The sequence below is a fragment of the Mastigoproctus giganteus genome, chromosome 11, assembly GCF_048544385.1.
Source record: "Mastigoproctus giganteus isolate SK-2022 chromosome 11, ASM4854438v1, whole genome shotgun sequence".
Taxonomy (NCBI): domain Eukaryota; kingdom Metazoa; phylum Arthropoda; class Arachnida; order Uropygi; family Thelyphonidae; genus Mastigoproctus; species Mastigoproctus giganteus.
The window spans coordinates 121,258,085-121,279,603 of record NC_143585.1 but is presented as its reverse complement, the minus strand read 5'-3'; the positions used below and the strand labels follow the sequence as shown (position 1 = coordinate 121,279,603).

The 21,519-nt window shown below is 38.9% G+C and overlaps 1 protein-coding gene across 2 annotated transcripts in view; it reads right to left on the bottom strand.

The window, feature by feature from the left end:
- Positions 1-19,620: 19,620 nt before the first annotated feature.
- FipoQ (F-box/LRR-repeat protein FipoQ) overlaps positions 19,621-21,519 on the bottom strand; it is a 177,943-nt gene continuing 176,044 nt past the window's right edge. For both annotated transcript variants that reach the window (XM_090385259.1, XM_090385258.1), the window contains exon 7: positions 19,621-21,163. In XM_090385259.1, the coding sequence (XP_090241385.1) occupies positions 20,812-21,163 (352 nt within the window). In that variant the 3' untranslated portion in view covers positions 19,621-20,811. The remainder of the gene's footprint in view (positions 21,164-21,519) is intronic.

The following is a 21,519-nucleotide window of genomic DNA, read 5'->3' as shown; positions in this document are numbered from 1 at the left end:
TTCAACGCTTTTGACATTCGACCTTTTTTTGAAGCGCTCAAACCAGCCTCTGCTGGCTTTAAAGTCTTCAAAGCGCACAGCACTGCCACTGGTTGATGGAGCTTTAAGTTTCGGATCGTCAGAGATCAGAAATAATCGTACGAGTGATGTTCCATGCGCCACACGTCTGAAAATTTCCACTCTTGTATCGTTCCAGCTATCGGTACCTGCAAATATCATCAGTCCTTAAAATACACGATCGTATGGAAGGTATATCGGTTCCTGAGAATATCGGATGTCGATTCATCGTAAGTCGAGACCCCCGGGTATTTTAAAATTGCTTCATTTTTGATTTGATTACAGTCGAACCTGTGTTTAATGAACTTCTTTATAGCGAATTTTTTGAATCACTTTTGGTAATTATATTTAAAAGTTTCTGTAGAATGAAGAAAATTTTCATATAAACGATTACGAGAGACTTAAATTCGTATGCTTTGTTTCCACTTTGTTTCGTATGCTTAATTTGCCTTTAGGCAAATTAAGGGTTAAAAGGTTTACCATTTCACAATGTAAGCGGAACGTTAAACATATGCAGCCACCTATCCCACATACCGAGAAGTCATGCTAGTCAACTGCTTTCTATAGCCAGTCAAAAGAATAAGGCATATTCCCGACACGGATAATAGCTTCTGGTCAACTTTGTTTAAAATAAAAATAAAAATTTTATTAAAAGAAATATTGCACTATCTTTTTATATGCTACGTATGATTCCAGAAATTTTTGTGAGAGTTGTTGTTTTTATTTGGTTTTTAGGAGCATTAGCAACTAACACCATATTGCCCTAGGGATATGCTCTGGTCATTTCCTGACCTTTCCGCATTCTCCGTATTTGGCACTCACGGGCTCGAACCCCGGTTTAATCAAAAAGTGTGTGCTACGCACTACCGCTCCTGCCCACCTGGCTAGGGAGGCGCCTTTGTAAGAGTGAAAAAAAAATTATAAATTAGGGATTTATAATCACTTACAGAAAAAATTATCAGGGAGGAACAGCGTTTTACAAATTTCGAAAATAACAGAGGAACTCTAATTACAAAGTATGGCCCGTTTTGTGACGTGACACCTCTGATCTTTTTGGCTTGTCCTCCAGTGGTTAGCACTGGAGGTCAATTTTTCAAATATCTGTTGATATTTTACCAGATATTTGAAAAATTATGTTTTATCAATTCTGCAATATATAAAATAAGTAACCCCTTTACAATATCACCAGTTTGTTCATGAGTATCTCATCTAAATATAGAAATAGCGCTATGAATTTTTCTTACTCTGCAACAGTAACAGTAGCTTCTTGTGAAAGGTAGAAAAATTCAATTAAGGATGGAGTTGTCATAATTCAGCGGTCACTGTATGTACTTATGTTATCAAGTGTACGATGTTTATATTACGCTACACAGTTATGTTTGTAATGTCGTAAATTAATTAGTCTTACTAGATAATAAAATTACTTGGCTAAAAACAACAAACAAATCAAGATACTTGATTAAAAGCTTGCTGTTTATTTACCACAATAAAAACGCTACAGTTACTATTACCAAGCGCTACACAACAACTTACTAGTCATGATATATGATTTTGAGCCGAAATCAAATACAAATACTGGGTGTCCGTAAATTACTGTCCACATTACAAACGATTATTAAGCGTAAACTAGGGCTGATGTAGGTATAGGCATGTTAAAGGTCTGGCAGCTTCTGGGATTTCTTCCATCTCTGCGTATGTTCTTTGTATGAGTGACAGTACCCTGTCAAAGCCAGAGATTTTAAAAGTGTGTGGATCGTGATATGTAGTGTGTTGTGCCCATTGTTCATCCAGTCTGTTAGCCGCCGGGCACCTGGTGGGACCAGACGTTACCATACCCAGCCACAGGTAGGCCGACCGGGTGTACCATTAAGACAAATCTACTCTGGCAGGTTCTGCCACCTACTTTCCTGAGATTTCAATGGCTAGGACTCAGTGCCGGCTCGTGACTCGGATGTACGGGGGTGCTGCTTCTTAAAGTTACATTAAATTGCCTTGGTTATAACTTTGAAGACATGTAGACATATATAGTAATAATAATAAGCAAGTTAAAAATAATAGAAAACATTAACTGAACACTTACCATTAATAGACTTGGGTAATCTTGAAATTTTATTTTAAAATAAAATCCATTTTTCGGTTATTTGTTGAAAATAGATTAATAACTTTTTCGTTCAGGTTTGGTGCACTGTTCAAATCGGCACTGTCCCTCCGCAGTTCCTTTGACTCGTTTTGTCACCTCCGAAAATTGCGTAATGGCAACTTGCCAATTAGGCAATGACTGAACTACTGGGACCAAAATATGGAACTGCATAGCGCACAGTTCCACCTACAGTTAAACTTCAAAGTTGAAAACGATTTCGTGTTTTTATTCGTTTATTATTGAAATGATTATTGGAAATAGAGGATGTGTTTACTATATGCGGGGCCTGTTAATAAAAATATTCATTGCATTGCATTGTTCTTCACAAAATTTCATATAACTCTGTTGACTGTATATTTAGGTTCAAAAAGCTAGGGGTGCTTTTTGAATCTAGAACCTAAAAAATTTTATTTTACCTAAGAAACCTGCTAGAACCTAAGAAATAAAAGATGAACGTGGTCTATTCTGCCAGTAGCTTTAGAAATTTCTCTAGCTGAGGTTTTGCGGTGGAAATGTCAAGCTTTGAGGCCTAATAGGTTGGGCGAGAATTTTGGTGTTAATTAAATTTGGACGTGTGGGGCAGACGCGGTGTGAAGTGAAAGAAGAATAGGAAGACTGAAGGCTGGGGGGGAGGAAAAGGAAGTAAGGGGCCGATAGAGTAGATGGTCCCTGCAAGCAGTGGAGCATACCCATGCCCCACCAGAAGGAAAATGGGAGAGGTGGGAAAGGGTTAAGAGGTACCATCTATACGTCGCAAGATGTTAACTTGATAGTGTCATGTCCAGTTTTTGAGTCCAAAGAATGGGCCCTACTATTATGGTGTGTCATTTTCTTTACGGAGGTAAAAGGGTTCTTCGTTTTGTAAACAGCAGCTGGGCCAAGTGGGTGAGGATCCTGCAGTTGTCCTGCTCCTGTAAAACAAGTGATCTTCATTCCTGAGTAGTCAGTGGATAGTCATATATAGTTGTCCATGCAGATCCTTGAAGAGGTCGCACTCATGGAGGAAGTGCTCCCAGGATTCTTCTTCTTGTCCACAGGCACAATATGGGGTGTCTGTGAGACAAAAGGATGCCTAATCAGTAAAAATGTGGTGTTTAGTCAGGGAGATAGCCATGCCGGTAAGAGCAGTACACCCTGCTGATATCTGGGAGGAACTTCTTGGTGATGATTCCTTTGGTGGATAGATTCCATAGGTTCTTTCAGGTGTCTTTTGGGTATTCTGTAAGACTTTTGTGTTGTAAGGTTTTGCTGATTGCTGAGTCAACAGTGAAATCCATGTGGGTTACCGCTCTTCCTTTTGAGTGTTGGTACGGCAGCCCACAGTGCAAAACCATCAGGGAAAGTGATTCAGCCAGGACCTGGAGCACATGGGTGCTAACAGTGCAACAAGCTGTGGTAGTCGTAAGTAATATGGAGCATTGAATAGATTCAAGCTTTCTTTTGTTCACTGCTTTTGTTGGTGTACTACACCCCCACAGAATATGTCAGGGCTGGGATAAAAATTGACTTATATAAGATGGAGTGGGACCTCTTTTTTTAGGCCCGCTCTGTGGGTTATTCTGGCTAAAAGTGCCGATAGGTTTCTTCTAATTTTTGTTCTAAGGTGCTCCAGGTGTGAGATGTAGCATAGGTTTTTATCTAGTACAATACCCAAGTACTTCAGTTGTGTCTGCAATTTGAGACACTGGTGTGCACAACTTAAGGACCAACGTTATTTCTAAAGGTTACAACCATAAAATCTTTACTTAGGGTACTCTTTACTGATGAGAGTAGATTCAGTCTCAGCAGCGATTCTGGACGTCGGCTAATCTGGCAAGAGGTTGGCACACTGTATTGCTCCCAAACATCACTGAAAGAGATCGATATGGCGGTCGAGGTTTTCTCGTCTGGGGCTGCGTTATCTTAGATGGACGTACACAACTCCAGAAACTGGAAAACGGTACTGTAACCAGTGCACGCTACTATATTGAGGTAATTCTTCCCCATGTGCATCTGTTCCGAGGTGCCATTGGCCCCGAGTTTGTGTTTATGGATGATAACGCCACACCCCATTGCACTGTAGCTGTTGATATACTTTTGGAAAGTGAGGACATTGTTCGTATGGATTGGCCTGCCCGTTCGATTGATCTAAATCCCATCGAACACATATGGGGCACTCTGGGGAAATGCCTAGCATCACACCCACCAAAAAATATTCATCAGCTGAATATGGCACTGACAGAGAAATGGACACTGTTACCGCAAGAACTTATCGACAACATTAGGGATGGCCATATCTCCTATTGAGGACCACCTCTTCCCTTTTTTTCATCTTTGGCAGTGATGCATCTGTATCGGGGCAGCCAGGGCTATGTTGCCATTTTTGAATAAAGTCTCTCTGTACTGTTTTGTTTCCGTTGTTGTGTCGGTGTTGTTTCCTTCATCATTTCTGTACCTCACAAGGTTCCTTTGGTATGCTTTTCCCATATCCAGAACACTTCTATGAGAAGCTACAGGTGAAAACCTGACTAGTCCTTTAGTTTTGCACACCACTGTAGTAACTCCATTGACTTTTATTTGTGGAGGCCGTCGAGTATCAAGGGTTCCTTTTAGTAGAATTGAACTTTTGTCTTGGCTGCTGACATAGACGTTGCAGTTTGGTCCATTCCTGGAGTATATTAATTGTGCGATTTGCATTTAATTCCTGCTGTCAGCTTCAGTCGGCAGCACCAAATCATTGGGGTAAGCCTGGGAGATGACAAGGGGAAGATCCAGATTGAGGAATCCATCCTTGACCATGTTCCACAGGTGTGGCCCCAGGATAGAACCCTGGGGCAGCCCCTGTGAACCAGTGTTGTAACATGGTAATAAGGAGTGGTAACAGATACTCTTCTATTTTGGAGATAAGATTTTAAGCATCGATACAGGTTGTTTGGGATTTTTGCCTAACAGAGTCTTTCCAGCACACTCAGCCACCATAAAGAATCGAAGGCACCAGCAAAATTCATCCAGATAATGAGAAAATATTTGCTATTACAGTGTTTGGTGGCCTCTGCAACTCTAGTGCATATCGGTCTTTTCTGAACCCAAATTGGTTCTATGACATGAGTCCTGTTTGCTGGTAATGTGCTTCCATCTTGTCATGTAGTAATCTTTCGAAGAGCTTGCTTAGCACACTGACAGCAGGGCAATAGGCCTATATGAACCAGGTTGTTCTGGTGGTTTGGTAGGACTCTTAAGAATGAGCCGAACCCTAGCAGACTTGCAATCTTCAGGGAAGACACCCTCAGAGAGGTAGTGATTGTACAGTATTATGTGAGGTATGTATTCCACTGTTTTCTTTGCTATTCCGGGTTCAGTATAATCTTCTCCAGGAGTTTCCTGTTTTTCATTCTTGCAGCAGCTAGGCTGAGATCTGTTAAAGTAAACAGAAGCTCTTCCATTGCTTTCCAGTATCTGTCGTTGTCTAAACATAGCATTTGTTGTTCCGTTGTCTGCGGTTCCTTGTATGGCAGGAGTATGTGGTCCAGAATGTTTTCAATCGAGGATTCCCAAGTCCTGGTGTAGGTGCTTTGTGGTGTCCTAGCCGCTGATACCATCTCTCCCATGGGGAATTTGTTTGTGGTTACTCTGTATACCATGCCCCAGGGGTTGGTTTTTCCCCACAGTGGAGACCAGTGCTTCCCAGGAGCATTTCTTTCTGAGCTTAATTTTGGCATTGTACTCATTCCTGACCTCACGGTAGTGTTGTCAGAGGACAAATACCTCTGCTTGGGGCCAGGATCTTCGAGTGCATTGGAATCTCTTCCTACAGCTGTTTACCCTTTGTCTTATATCTTGCAATTCGTTTGACCACCATGGCTGATGTAAATCCCATTTGTATAGCTATATTAGCTGTATCTGTAATGAGTTGGACTATCTTCTGTTGATATTGATATGAGTTGAGCCCATATGGATTGAAGTTGCTTTTAGAGTGTGACCTTTTTAAACAGGTTCCCTTTTAAACATGTTCCAGTCTGCTTCATATATATATTATATCTTTGGGTTGGAGTTGTTGCTTGGTTATGGTGGACCAGTGAGTGATATAGGTTGAAGGTTAATACTTGGTGGTCTGAGGTGGTCCGGTGTTCCTATGCCACTCAGGGTGAGATGACCAGCTATGGAGCGACTGGCAAGGCTAATGTCTATGGTGGATTCCCACAGCATGCTGGAAAATGTGGAGGGCTGATTCCTGGTACCCCAGCAATCAGCTGCCTCACTGTGCCAGGCAGGTGATCTGCAGTTGGCTTCCATGCCAATGATCAACTTAGCATTCGGGAGGTATAGTTGCAAGTTCTGCATGTAGCTGATTGCATTAGATTTAGCATTAGCATTAGCATTAGTAGAGGCATTTGATGCAAGAAAGCAAGCTTATGCAGCATCAGCCAAAAAAAAAAAAAAAAAAAAAAAGTAACATAAATAAATAAAAATAACCACTTCCACTTCACCCCTCTGTTCGTTCGAAATACCTGTCGAGCTGAGCCTTAAACTTATTTAGGCTATCAACTTCCACGACAAGGGATGGAAGTCTGTTCCACCCACCAACCACCCGCTGGCTAAAGGCAAATTTCCGCACATCTATCCTACATCTGTCTTTCCTCAATTTGAATTTATGCCCTCTCAGGTGATTTTTCTGAGCTAGAGGAAGAATCCCATCAGCATTGAGCATGCTCAAACCATTCAAGGCTTTGTACACCTCTATCAGATCACCCCGCTGGTGCCTAGTTTCCAGACACTGTAATTTGCAAAACTTAAGCCTTTCTTCGTAAGAGAACCCCTTTGTCCCATTCACCAATCTAGTTGCCCTTCTCTGTACTCTTTCCAGCAGCTCTACATCCTTCCTGAAATGAGGCCTCCAGGCCTGTATACAGTACTCTAGGTGTGGCCTGACCATTGCCTTATACAAGGGAATAATCACCTCCTTATCCCTGCTAGAAAAATTCCTATATATCATTGACAATACACCATGAGCTACTCTTGCAGCTCGTCTGCACTGCTCAGAGAACTTCATATCTGCCTGCACCACCACCCCCAGGTCCCTTTCATTCTCTACCACTGTCAGTGTAGTACCACAGAGTTGATACGCTGCTCTGGGGTTGCTGTTTCCCATATGTAGTACTTTACATTTGTCAATGTTAAACTTCATTTGCCACCTCAAAGCCCATCTGCTCAACCTTTCCAAATCCTGTTGCAGCAGCATAGTGTCAGTAGTGTCCTTGACAACCCTGCCAACCTTCGTATCGTCTGCAAACTTGGACATTAAGCCTGATATACCATCATCAATATCATTTATAAATACAGAAAACAATAAAGGCCCCAATACTGAACCCTGAGGGACTCCACTAATAACATTAGTCCACGATGAGCAGTGTCCATTGATTACCACTCTCTGTCTTCTCCCCCTCAACCACCCCTTTATCCATAGCAGCAACTTGCCTCCAATGCCACACTGCTCCAATTTGTGCAGCAGTCTTCCATGTGCAACAGTATCAAAAGCCTTTCTAAGATCCAAGTATATAATATCAAAGTTATTCCCTGCATCCAGTTCTTTTGTGACTGCATCATAGTATCCAATCAAATTGGTCAGGCAAGACTTCCCCTTAACAAAACCATGCTGTGTCCTAGCTATAACTGAAGTCTTGTCTAGATGATCCTGCAGTGCTTCTTTCACCAGTGCCTCCATTAATTTTCCGGGAACAGAAGTTAAACTCACAGGTCTATAATTACTTGTGTCAGCCTTTGATTTTTTTTTGTGAATTGGGGTCACATTTGCACATCTCCAGTCAATGGGTACCTCCCCTGAGTCCAAGGAAGCTCTCATAATTATGGCTAAGGGTTTGCTTACCTCCTTTGCTGCCTCCTTTAATATAACTGGATAGATCCCATCCACCCCAAGTGCCTTTCTTGTGTTTATCTTCAACAATTTCTCCTCCACTTTGCTCTCAGTTATTACAAGATTCTCTAGCTTACTGCTAGAATTGAATACACCTCTGGCATTCCCCTCGCTGAATAACTCCTCATGTGTGAATGTCGATGCAAAATATTCATTTAGTTTGTTAGCTACCCGAGCAGGGTCATCAACAGTTGACCCATCGATCTCAAGTGGACCAATCTGATTCATCCCCTTCCTTCTAGAGTTTACATAAGTAAAGAACTCTTTGCTGTTTTTCTTCGCATCCCTTGCCAAGGATCTCTCGTAATCTGCCTTCGCCTGCCTAACCTCCTTTGTAACTTGGTTACAGATCAACTTGTATCTATCATAGGCATCCGTGTCACGTGTTAATTTGTATGTATCCCATGCATTTTTCTTCTCTGCCATATGCCTCATTAGTTCATCTGACAACCATTTAGGCCTAAACCTTGAACAATATTTCTTAGTTGGTATGTAAAGCCTAGTAGCTTCCACGATAAGTTCTTTGAATGCTTCCCATTTTGAATTTGCTGTTGGCAATATCATCAGTTGATCCCACTGTATAGAATTTAAATACTGTCTCAGTCCATTGTAGTCGCCTTTACGAAAGCAATACCCCTTCCCTTTACCCCTAATGGTAGTTACCTCTTTGAGTAACTCCCACTTCAGCACACTGTGATCACTGCCACCAAGTGGTTCATTTATCTGCAGATTCTTAATGCATGAAGAATCACTACTGATAATCAAATCAAGAGTATTACTCCCTCTAGTTGCCTCCCGAACATGCTGATGTAGAAAACAATCATCCAATAAATCCACAAAAGCCTTGCTACTGTGTGAGTGACCAGCCCCCGAATTCCAGTCAATATCTGGGAAATTAAAATCCCCCATTATAAGACTCTCTGATTTACTGGCCCACTCTATTTCTCCGAACAGTTTCTTATTATACTCATCAGAGTCATTAGGCCTATAGCACACTCCTACTCTCAATTTTGATCTCCCAATGCTTATGTCACACCAAACTGACTCGACACTGCACTGTCCAGCGATGTCGACTGGCTTCACTTCCTTGGATTTTATGTGTTTTTTAACTAATAGCATAACCCCTCCTCCCTTCCTATCCTGTCTATCCTTTCTGTAGACATTGTACTCCCCAAATTCCAGTTCTGCATTTCTTATATCTGTGTGACACCACGTCTCTGAAATCCCCACAATATCTGCCTTTGATGTTTTGAGCAATACCTCAAATTCATCAAATTTATTTACTAAACTCCTAGCATTGGTGTACACGCAAGTATACATGCACCTGTTCTTTTTCTTAGCTACCCTAACACAACCCATGTGTTTACTTGTACCCCAATGATTCCCAGCAGTCTCTGAAATATCCTGCATCTTATTTTCCAGGCTGCGGCTCATTCCAATAGAAGCAGTGCAAGAATCACTTTCACCTCTGCCAGTGGCTACTGTTAATCTATTAGTCCTTGTATCCCCCCCAATCTAGCAGTTTTCCGACCCACCTAACATTGCCTCGATAGCATCAGCAAACATTCTTGCACCCTTTCTATTTAAGTGTATCCCATCCCTGTAGAAGCAGTCTCTCCTGTTAACAAGTACAGACCAGGCTGAAAAAAATTCTACCCCTTGAGCCCTGCACAATCTTTCCAGGGCCGAATTGATTGACAGGGCTCTCATCATATACTCCCTCCTATCGTGTCTGGGCAGAATTGCAGACACTTTCAATTTCAACCCTAATTCACGGCTTTTTTTCATCAGTGACCTGTACTTGTCAAGTAATTCCGCCGGTCTCCTACTCTTAATGTCATTAGTGCCAACGTGTACAACTATATCACCTTTTGTCTTCCCCTGGCCGTGCATAGATGGAACTATGTAAAAGGCTCCAAGGGAGGATGCTATGTGGGCACAGACTGCCCAGTTGGTGCATAGGTCAGTGATCTTGGTTACAGTGAGGTCAGGATTCCGGATGGTGATTGCAGGTTGGGGAGTATCATCCTCAGTCTGGACTATCTTGAACTGGAGGCTGATATATTAGTAATGTTTATGTCATTTGAAAGAGTCTCAAACAGTTTTACTTAGCATGCTGTAGATGTTGCTGGTGTTGATAACAGTTGCGCCTCACAATTACCATTAAAATGGCAATTTCTGTTGGGTATATTATGGCAAACCATAATATACCCAACAGAAAGTGATGGGTATATTATGGTTTGCCGAGTTTAATCTGTAGTTACAGTGCAACTGTTACTGCTTTTGCACTGCAGTACCTTCAGGTAAGTCCATTAAGCAATGAGTAGAACGTTTTAAGGGAACTGGCAGTACTGAATGAAAAGAGTGTAGGTCGGGCCGCCGTAATCGTCGAAAATATTACACACAGCCCAAGAAAATCTATCCATCATGCTAGCAGAGAACTAGAAATGCTTCAATCAACCATTCACAAGATTCACCCCCACCACCTGATGAAACTTTTATGCATACAAAATCTGTTTGTGCAAGTATTGAAATTGGTCAATTTGCGACTTCGGAGAACATTTACCATGGATATGCTTAATCAGATTGAAAATGATAAATTCCCAAACAAAGTTGACTTCAGTGACAAATTCACCTTCCACCTGTCTGCTAAGGTCAACCACCACAATTGCAAGATCTGGGGCAGTAAAACTTCTCATGTCTTTTGTGAGCATGAACAGGATTCCCCAAAATTGAATGTGTGGTGAGCCCTTTCCTGTAACACGGCAGTTGGCCCATATATATATATATATATATATATATATATATATATATATATATTTTTTTTTTATGAGACTATCGTAAACAGTAACAATTACTTGGACATACTAGAGTGGTGTTTCTCAAACTTAAAATAATCACATAAAATAATCAAACTTAAGATACACAGAAGAGCTTAGCTGTTCCTACTGCTTTGGTGTGATCGGATAATCTATTCCTTCGTTTAATTTTGTTTTCCTATTTAAAACCAGTGGTAAAGGGGGACGCCTAAACATTTTATTAGGAAATGAGTTCCCCCTTTTGTTGCTGGATTAAAATCAGGAAACAACCCCCCCTCCCTTTTGCTGCTGGTTTTAAATCAAGAAACAAAATTAAGCGAAGAAATAGTCGTCCAATTAGTGTGGAACTGTATCTGGCTATCATTTGCCGTTGCAAAAATCCATGGGTAAGAGCCTCTTTCTGAATTTAACCATTTATTCTTACTGGCTTACTCCTTGGGCAATTTTAATAATATTATTTTATCTGGGCTAGAGCAAATACAGTATAAATATGGTATTCATTTATTAATATATAATAAAAGTTTTATATATACTATATATAGAGATGATAATTTAAAAAATGGAAACAATAATAAAAATCAACAAACATTATGACAGGACAGGATCCCTTGTGGGTAGCAAAGTTGGTAGAATCACTGTCTTCCCACACTAGGTGGAAAGGACCCAAGTTCGAGTCCCATCGATGACATGAGGAATTTTTATGGACCTCTTTTGAATGTGGCTAAGTTAGTTGGTTTCAGATGAGGGTAGCATGGTTTCAGATGAAGGTAGAAACCCGAGTTTCTCATGGAAACTCGGGTTTTTCGTCCAGCAAACAGAAAATCAACCTCAGAACACATGCAATTTAGAAACTGTATTCACGGAGCAATGTGGCCTTAGTCGCTCCTAAAAACCCTATTGCAACAACAACAGGATAGTATAGATATGTATGGTGGATTTGTACCAGTTTGAAATTAATGTTTCATGTTACCTATTGAAGAAAGCATATTTTTAATACTATTTTGATATTAACTTGTATAAATTTAAACAAAGTTTAAATTTTTATGTAATAAAAATTTAATCTGTGGTTTAGAGATGTATTTTCACATTTTACACCCAACTTACAACATTCACTGAGTAATAAGGGATTAGTCAAAATCAGTAGTGTAGCTACCCTTTTTTGGGCCCGGAAGCATAGAACATGTTTGAACGCTTACTTAATTAATGAAAACTGAAAAAAGAGGAGACAGCCAAAGATGCTGGGCCCCTAAAGGGCCGGGCCCGGAGGCAACTGCCTCGCCTGCCTACATGGTAGCTATGCCACTGGTCAAAATTTAACAAAGCACGATTTTTAAAAAGACTACTGTCACTAGTATTCTAAAATTAACCCAGTTACTGTTCATACATGCAACAGTAGAGTTCATTCATGGAAAATACATAATTATCAAGTGATTACTTCCCACAAATGTCTGGTAAAATACTGATTTTTGTCACTATGTGTACACAACACTCAAACATAGTGAGCCAATACACATATACTGGATCACATATACTGGATAGAGAGTGTAGTCCATTAAAAAAAGGGAAAAAAAAAAAAAACCCAAAAAATCACAGATTATATATTTCTATTAGCTTTTATGATTCAATAAACTGAAACTGTGATTCTAATAAGACAAGAGTTTTATGCACTGCAACATATAAATGGTTCATGTTTTCAAGTTTTGATTCAGTAAATCAGCTGATTCAACTGACTAGTGATTCCTATAAGCATAACCCACTATACTAAATTTTATTGAATTGTTTTTGTAGCTAAAAAACTATGATAAAGTAAAATAAAAAATTCTACCACGTACCCTTTAAAACCCTTTCATGTATGGAGTAGCACTGTGATTCTATGTGTCACTAGTACGTGAAATAAAATTTTCACCCTAAATGTTTGTTTGTTTGTTATTTGATTTTTAGGAGCATTAGCAACTAAAGCCATATTGCTCCGGGAAAATTCGGTGGTCATTCCTTGACCTTTCCAAATCCTCCGTATTTGGTGGTGACGGGCTTGAACCCCGGTCTAATCAAGAAGCGTGTGCTATGCACTGCTGCTCCTTCCCACCTGGCTACGGAGGCGCCTCACCCTAAATGTTGAATACCGATAAACATTAACCAGTCAAAAAACAATGCCAAAAATTTTTTTGACACCCTCCAGAACTGCTGCCAATAGACAATGCCCACCCACTGGTGGCGACCCTGTGTGTCCTGGGGATATGCGTATCACAATTTGGAAAAACACTGTCCTAGAGCATTTTGACTCATTCTGAAGATGGCAGAACATCAACTGAACATTATTTTTTAGCAGGATGGATGGATGGTACTCCTCTTCAATGGGCTTTGACTGTGTGACAATTTCTCAGTGAGCATTTTTCAGGACAATGGAAGGAATGGGGAGGACCAATAAGCTGGACCCCTCACTCACCAGATATAACTGAACTGGACTTTTTTCTGTGGGGTTATATGAAGGACTAGATGTATTGTATTCCTGTTGCAAATCTGAATGAACTTTGCGGGCAAATCATTGATGCAATCGCTTCCATGACTCCTCATATGGTAGAAAACACTTGTGAAATTGTGAAATGTTTGAACATCCTATGTGCTACAAATGGTGACTGTGTGGAAACTTTTAACTTTTTTGAGTTGTCCTTTAAATAATAAAAAAAAAAAAAACCTTGTAGTTCCTGTTATATAATAATTTTTAATGTGGTCAATAATTTATGGATCCCTGTATTATTGTCTTATTTTTAAAAAAAAAGCTTTTTAAAAAATATTCCATTTAATTAATAGTGTGTCCTTGAAATCAACATCAATATTTATTAAGGAGTAAAAAAAAAAAAAAAAAAAAGGTAAAGTGCAGCCATTATCAACCCACTGCAGGATGGAAGCCTCCTCAACAATTCATGCTGAGGGAAATGGACCATAATCTGCCACACTGGTCCAGTGCGAGTTGGCATATCGACCGTATTCAGCAGCCAGGGGCTTGAACCCCGGTCTTCTCAAAGAGAGTGTGCTACTGCACTCCCGCTCCTGACCACTCGGCTACGGTGGCCTTTTCATTAAAATACAAGTAAGTCTATAATCAGTTTGCTCCTACTTCAAATGGATCTTGAGTTAGAATGTTAAACAGATTAGTGACATCATTTCTGCTTCAAGCGTTTTGCAAACATCACAAAGTGAGATGTGCAAATCACAATGTTAGCAGACTATACAGAATCCACTTTGTGTATGGTGTATGTGAAAGAAATTCTATATCTGCAGCCAGCAAATACCAGCATCATTTTACAACACCCTAATTGGCATGTGTTTATTAATGTCCACTGTAATTTGAGGGAATGGGGTACAGTGAAAGGGCATCACGGCCGAGACTGGCTCTGTTTATATTCTACACAAGCAAAGGAAAAGGTGCTGGATATCATGACATTATATCCCATCACTAGCACACAAAGAGTTGCTGCAAGAACAGATCGTTCTAAAAACTTTGTTGCACCTGCATGAACATGGGCATACCACATGCAGAGTTCAGGTACTGCAAGCAAGAGATTCACTTGTGCATGAGAAATTTTGTTTATGGATACTTAATTGTATCAACAATGGCCATGACTTTCTTGTCAACATCTTGTGGACAGATGAGGCAACATTTACATGAGATGGAATATTCAACATGCACAATCTCTGTACATGGTCAGTAGAAAATCCTCACACAATTCAGCAGTCCCATTTCCAAGTGGGGGTTTAGTGTCAGTACACTAGAAGCAAGGCCTCCGTAGCCGAGTGATCAGGAGCGGAAGTGCAGTAGCACATGCTCTTTGAGTAGACTGGGATTCAAGCCCCTGGCTGCTAAATACGGTTGATCTGCCAACCCACACTGGACCAACAAGGCAGATTATGGTCCATTTCCCTCAACATGAATTGTTGAGGAGGCTTCCATTCTGCAGTGAATTGATAATGGCTGCAGTTTACCTTTTACACTAGAAGCAGAAATGACATCACTAATCTGTTTAACGATTTAACTCAAAACCCATTGTTCTTACTTTAAACTGAGTATTGACTTTTATTCTTGTATTTTATTTGAATTTAAAATGGAAATTTAAAATTTTATTTGAACCATTCTCTCAATATATATCATATCAATTTCAAGAACACCCTTTATACAATGACCACAGACCTGTTAACTTTTAAAAAGTTAATCTTAATATAATTCAATTAAAGGGAACTAAGTATTGGCACATGCTTTATGCTGTAGCCGAGTGGTCAGGCACGTGGGTGCATAAGTACACGTGCCTTGAGTGATCAGGGTTCAAGCCCGTGACTGCTAAATACGGTGCTGTTTCTTGTATTCTGTCTATCTTGTGAACTTCTCTGACCGTTTGGTCGTCCCGGAGTATAAACAGAAAATTTATTTATTATTTATTTAAATATAAATTATTCCCCAATATACAAAATAAACATCTAACACGAGCTCGTAAAGCAAAAACTCGTTAAGCTGGAATTAAATCCCATAGACATAATGTTAAAAACAGGGGTTACGTTCTCAACAATGAACTTAGTTAGCTAATTAGTTTCTGTTTAAACAATGATTGATTTATCCAAAGAAATTAAAACATAGCCTGTAAAATCAAGCAAATTATAATAATAAAGAAATCATTTATGACTTACAAATTTTAAAGAATGGTTGTTCTTCATCATCGACTAAATGCGCACTCGTTGATCACTCATTATTGGCTCGGCACTTGTTGGTTTGTTGCACAAGGAGTCGTCTTCTTCAGAAATGTTTCAAGAGGCATTTGTTTCAAGATAATAAGTGAGTCAAATGCTCCAGAAAAGTCAATAGAGATTGCTAGCATATATTTCTCCTCTGAATTTTTAACTATTGTCAGTAGGTGGTGCATGGCATCCTGCATAGGGTTACCCTGCTTAAAACCATAGAGTTTGTTGGAATATAAACCTGCTTCTGTGTAGAATTGAGCTAATCTGCTATATATTATTCTTTTGTATATTTTCCCTAGTACAGGGAGTAGGGCTATTGGTCTATATGACTTGGGATCAGTGGGGGGGTTTCTCAGGGGTTTTTGAGAATTAATCTTAACAGCTTTTTTCCATATTTTTGGGAATATGTACACAAAAGTACAGTGAAACTACAAAATGTCAAAATGTGTTTGTTTCATGGTGGTCTCCAGGGTTTCCCCCATTAGCCACTGTAGCATCTGTATAAGACATGTGCCAATGCCGGCAGTGTTGTAAGTGTGGATGTGTAACCCTGCCTCCCATCCTTTGCCACATGGAGGTGCACCAGGGTTCACATTGCACTGACGGTATGCCCAAGAAGAAGTTCCTCTACAGAGGAGCCTCCCGCTGGGTCCCAAAAAAAAAAAAAAAAAAAAAAAGTGAAAGGAAGATTGTGTCAGTGGGAGAAGTGAGGTTTAAGGGAGGAAAGGAGTAAAGTTTCAAGCAGTAGGGGATGAAAGAGAAAGGCATCCCTTAGGAAAAGTAGAGTTAGGACTGTGGAACCCTTTGGTTCCGATCAGGGTTCTTCGACTTGGCATTGTGCTGTGGTCTTTGTCATTGTTAATGAGTGTCCCATTCGGTGGCCATCTTCATCCGGGTTCTGTTTAGAGTAGTGAGGATTCTTCTCCTGTATTTGAAGAGGATGTCCGCAAAGTTAGCGAACGAAGTGAATCTTTGAAGAGTGGAGATGAGATTTTTGACAATTTTTTGATCATATACTTCAGTGATTATTTGTAGTTGTGCTCTTAGGTCCTTATAAATGTGGCATTGGAAGATTGGGTGATTGACTGTCTCTAATGATCAGCAGGGGAAGAGAGGCAAGTCTGTTAGTCCAAGAGAGTAGAACTTTGAGTTTATACTGCCATGTCCGGTTAGCAAAAAAGAGCTGAAGTCCAGGCCTGAATCGTGTAGCACATTTTTTGTCAAATATTTTATTTCTGGTAGGAATTCATATGTGGTTCTTCCTAGGACTGAGACAGCCCACTCCCTTTTCCATTAATTTGTCATTTCTTTGATTATTCTCTTGTTGTCTTCTTTAGTTGACATGTTCAAGTTTATTGCATAGTCTCTGTTTCTTGCAGGGAGGCTCTTCCTTCTGTAGCATTGAAGATGGTGGAAGGCTACTTCATGTTGGATCGGTATCTTGCCACATATGACCTGGAGTACAACTGTGGACACTGTTCTGCAGGCTCTCGAGATTGCAAGCAGGAAAAACCTTTGGGCCTGCAGTAGGTATTTCTTCACAAGGCTGTTGGTGATTCTGTGGCTCCAGGCACCTGCAGCGTAACAAGCAATGGGGATGAAGATGCATTCATAATACAGTCTGAGGGTCAAAGGCTTGATGCCCAGACTACCCTAGTTATCCTGATTAGCTTTCCTGTAACCTGCTTAATCTTTTTTATTATATACTTGGCGTGTGGAATGAAGCTCAACTTGCTGTCCAGCAAAATGCCAAGATGTTTATATGTGGTCTCCATCTTGAGGGTCTGATTGTTGGCTTTGATTGTTGATGGTCTGTTTAGGGTTCTTCTGTTCCAACTTGATTTCAGCACTTTAGGGCCTTCAGTAACCAAAAATGGTGGTATCTTACCAGATAGGTATGCAACAATAGGATTTTGTATATTATCTTGTGTGTGTATGTATAAGTAACACTTGCTTTGTTTTGGGAATAGAGATGTTAAGCTTGTGAACAGAGCACCGCCTGAAAGATGGTCCAGGATATCTTTTGCAAGGTACTCCAAATCCCTCCTTGAGCTGCCAAGAAGCAGAACAGCCAGATCATCCATGTAGGCCACTTTGATGATATTTTCCTGCTCCTCCTCCAGCCACACATCAAAGCCCGCATTCCAGCAAGATAGGGCCTAGAATGGATCCCTGAGGGCAGTCTGGTGACCGGCCTGGTGACTGCGCAGGTCCCCAAGGTTACAATGAAACTACAGTCAACATAACAGAGAACAATGCTAAATGTTTCCTGTATTCCAACTTCAACATACTTCATGCAATGTAGACTAGCAACCTGATGGCCAATTCATTAATGAAAATATGCGGAGATTTGTAAAACATTTTTTTTCAATCAGAATTTAATGGCAAAGCCATAGTTTTATTATGTTTTTGCAAAAAAATTGTAACAATGGTGAGATGGAGAAGGGGCCAAAAAGGCGGATTCTCCATCATAAGTCTGGAAGGTTGGCAAGTATGCCCTAGTTTCTGGGTTTTCATTGGCAGGAGCAAATTTAGAAATTTGCAGGCCCTAGATAAAATATTCATATACAGATCCCTACAAAGTCAAAATATTAAAATAATTAAACTTTATAAGGATGTTATATGAATAGGAACCTAGTACAAATACAGCCTTTCTTTAAATAATTTTTATTTAAAGATTTCTTGTTTTTTCCCCCCAAAAAGATATTGATAATTAATGCACCAGACCCTGGGTAGCGAGTTATCATAGGCAATGCCAAATTACGTGCTCTAAACAATTATCTAACTTGTTTAGACATAAATTCAACCCCGGTCCTCGGCACTATACTTATTTAAATAAATAATTAAATATGGGACTAATAATTGGCACAAAACGTAGAATAGCACTGAGGCTGCATGAATGCCGTTATGGGCTATTTTTGGAAGAACAATAACTTAAAAAATAATGAGATGTGTATTAAAAATTTCCACCTATTCTAAAGATGGCTGAGGACAAAAGAGTTAGCATATTTGTTGTGACTGTATACATATGGAATTAAGAGTAATGCAAATTTTCTGGTGCTACAGTTCATGCTGGGACATTAAAGTTTTGCATACAGGCTGGAACCCACAACTCTACTCTGCTTACAAACTTGAACCCTGCTTACTTGTGTCCGTACCCACTTACCACTTACTAATATATGCCTTTTATCCAATGTTGTGCATATTTAAATATTTATTATATAATATTGGTGTAAATACACCATAGTTTACCCATAAGTTTAACTATATACATAGTGTAATGGCATCGTTTAGATTTTATCTCATATTTTGGCTACCTTCACTACTGTTATTTATTCTCAGTGGTGCCCACTGAGAATAAATAACAATCAAACTATGTCATCGTTTAGATAAAATCTAAACGACGAGATAGTTCTCAGTGGGCACTACTGGTTTTATCTCATATCTCATATTTAGATTTTATCTAAATATGAGATAAAATCAGTGGTGCCCACTGAGAATAAATAACAGTAGTGAAGGTAGCCAAAATATGAGATAAAATCTAAACGATGCCATTACATTTTGTATGTAGTTAATCTCAACCCATAATGTATTATGCCTTGAGCATTTAGTCTTCAAAATATTATCATTAAATATTTATAGATATTCCATATATTCAAATTCTTATCTACATTAAAATTGGAATAAATATTGCATAAAACTGGATATTTGATGATCAGATGCAAAAATTTTACTGATTAAATTTTATGGATCTTTTGACCATCATCCCAAGTAACTGAGCTGTACTCATCCATGATAATGCTTAAAATTATTTGTTCCAACATCCACAACAGCACTGCTAATCATTTGTAATAGTGCTCAAATTTCCTTTATGAAAGTTTCAGAAACACAATTTTTGTTGTATGCTATTTATTTTATATTTCATCTATTATTTTATGTAATAAAAAATATGTAAAACTGTAAGATATACAGAGTCACTTTATTTTTAAAATAAGCTATACAAAGCTAGAGCTTCAAAATTATAAAATAGATAATTCTGTTTGGCCTTTTGAAATTATATGAGGTTGGAGGACTGCCTTATACTTCAAGTGTTTTTGCAACTACCAGGATTTAAACTATCTAATTAACACAGTGATCTTACAGCTCACTGCAGAACAAATTCTGCCTCTACAAAATGTTGCCCTGATATTGTACTACTTTTAAACAAATGGCATTGCCAAAACAATCTGTCATTCATTTCAAAGATATTGTTATGACAGCCTGTTTCAAGATTTACTGGCTCTCATCAGATAACAGGTGATCTCTTTTAAATAAACAGCAGATAATGCCATTTATTTGAAAGTAGTGCAGTACCAGGAAAACTCACTGTCGGCATCCCAAAGTAATTTATTGTTCATGGAAGATTTATTGTTCACGAATCTTCCACAAACAATAAAACATTACATTAACTATACAATTTAAACCCTGTTGGCAGCAAAAACACATTAAAAACACACAGCAAAAACACAAGTCCTCCTTTATATACATGGATGTTTACAACCACTGCAATGTACCATGACAGCTGTAAAAATTATTTGGTATTCATGTAACATCTTATGTTTGCCTATCTAAGGTTATCATTTTATGAATAATAATTTTTATAATTTGTATTGAGAGATTATAATTTAATTATATTTTAATTTAATTACATTTATGAAAACAAAGGCACATTTCTGGTAGCTGGCCATAGGCATCACAATTCCTAATTATACTTCTTAGTAAAAACTACATAAACTGGCACTTCCACAGTCCTGCATATTTCTGCAGTACTGTATACAAAATTACCAATCATGATACGCTCATTCACCTTGTGCAAAATTCAGGAATCTTCTAGTATTGTTATGAATATTTAAATTAAAATATTCAATTTATTTTTTTTATTGTAGAAAACTTCTTTCGATATGTGGAATTAACATTCTGCTTTTCAAAATCAGTTCCCATACCACCAAAACCCAAGTTACAGAGGCTAAAAGAATTAAAAAGGAAAAACCCAAATTTCAGTGAATATTAAAGAAAAAAAAAAAAAAAAACTACTGACATCGAAACATTTATCTGATCATATTGTAACTGCTGCACAGAAACAAAGTTGGTTATTTTAAGGATGTTCAAATAAATCAGTTAAAAAGTAAGTCTTTATAAAATTGAAGAAGATAACATAAGGTGACTCTGCAGTTAGTTGTCGTCCTCACAACAGTCTGCCGGTCTGCACGTTCAAAATTGGATTTAACCAGCTCAAAGTATTTACCATCAGCTAAAGTCATGCAACGCAGCCTCAAACATTTAACTCGAATGAGATCAATGGCTTTGCTACTGCGGTCACTGAAGCGAAGAGTGTCAGCATCCCAACGTAATTCCAGACGTTCTAAAGCAGAACAGTTATTTGAGATGGATTCCACCAAGGAGTCAATATGAATTTTTTGATGAATTTTTTGGCAGCAGCCTTCAGGCATTCCCATTATTAAGATCCTGAATAAAAATAAAACAATATAAAATAACACCAAAAAAATAAATTGAAAGATATCAAGTCTCTTCAGAAAAACCAGGTTGTTAATAATGTAATACAGTGCAACCAGTGGCGTAACTATGCCAATTGCAGCAAATGCAGTGAATTGGGCCCACTGCCCTCCTGTCCGAAACAGAAAAAAATTTAATTGAGTAAAAATGTAAGTTTTTTAGTTATGTTTATGATAAAATTTACTATGTTTATGACCAATAATTTTTTTCACATGAAGCATGTTTATTGTTAGCTAGCTGCACAGCACAAGCGAAACTACAGTGAATAGAGGTGAAATGGTATTAGCATAGCTGCTACTTCCAGGGCA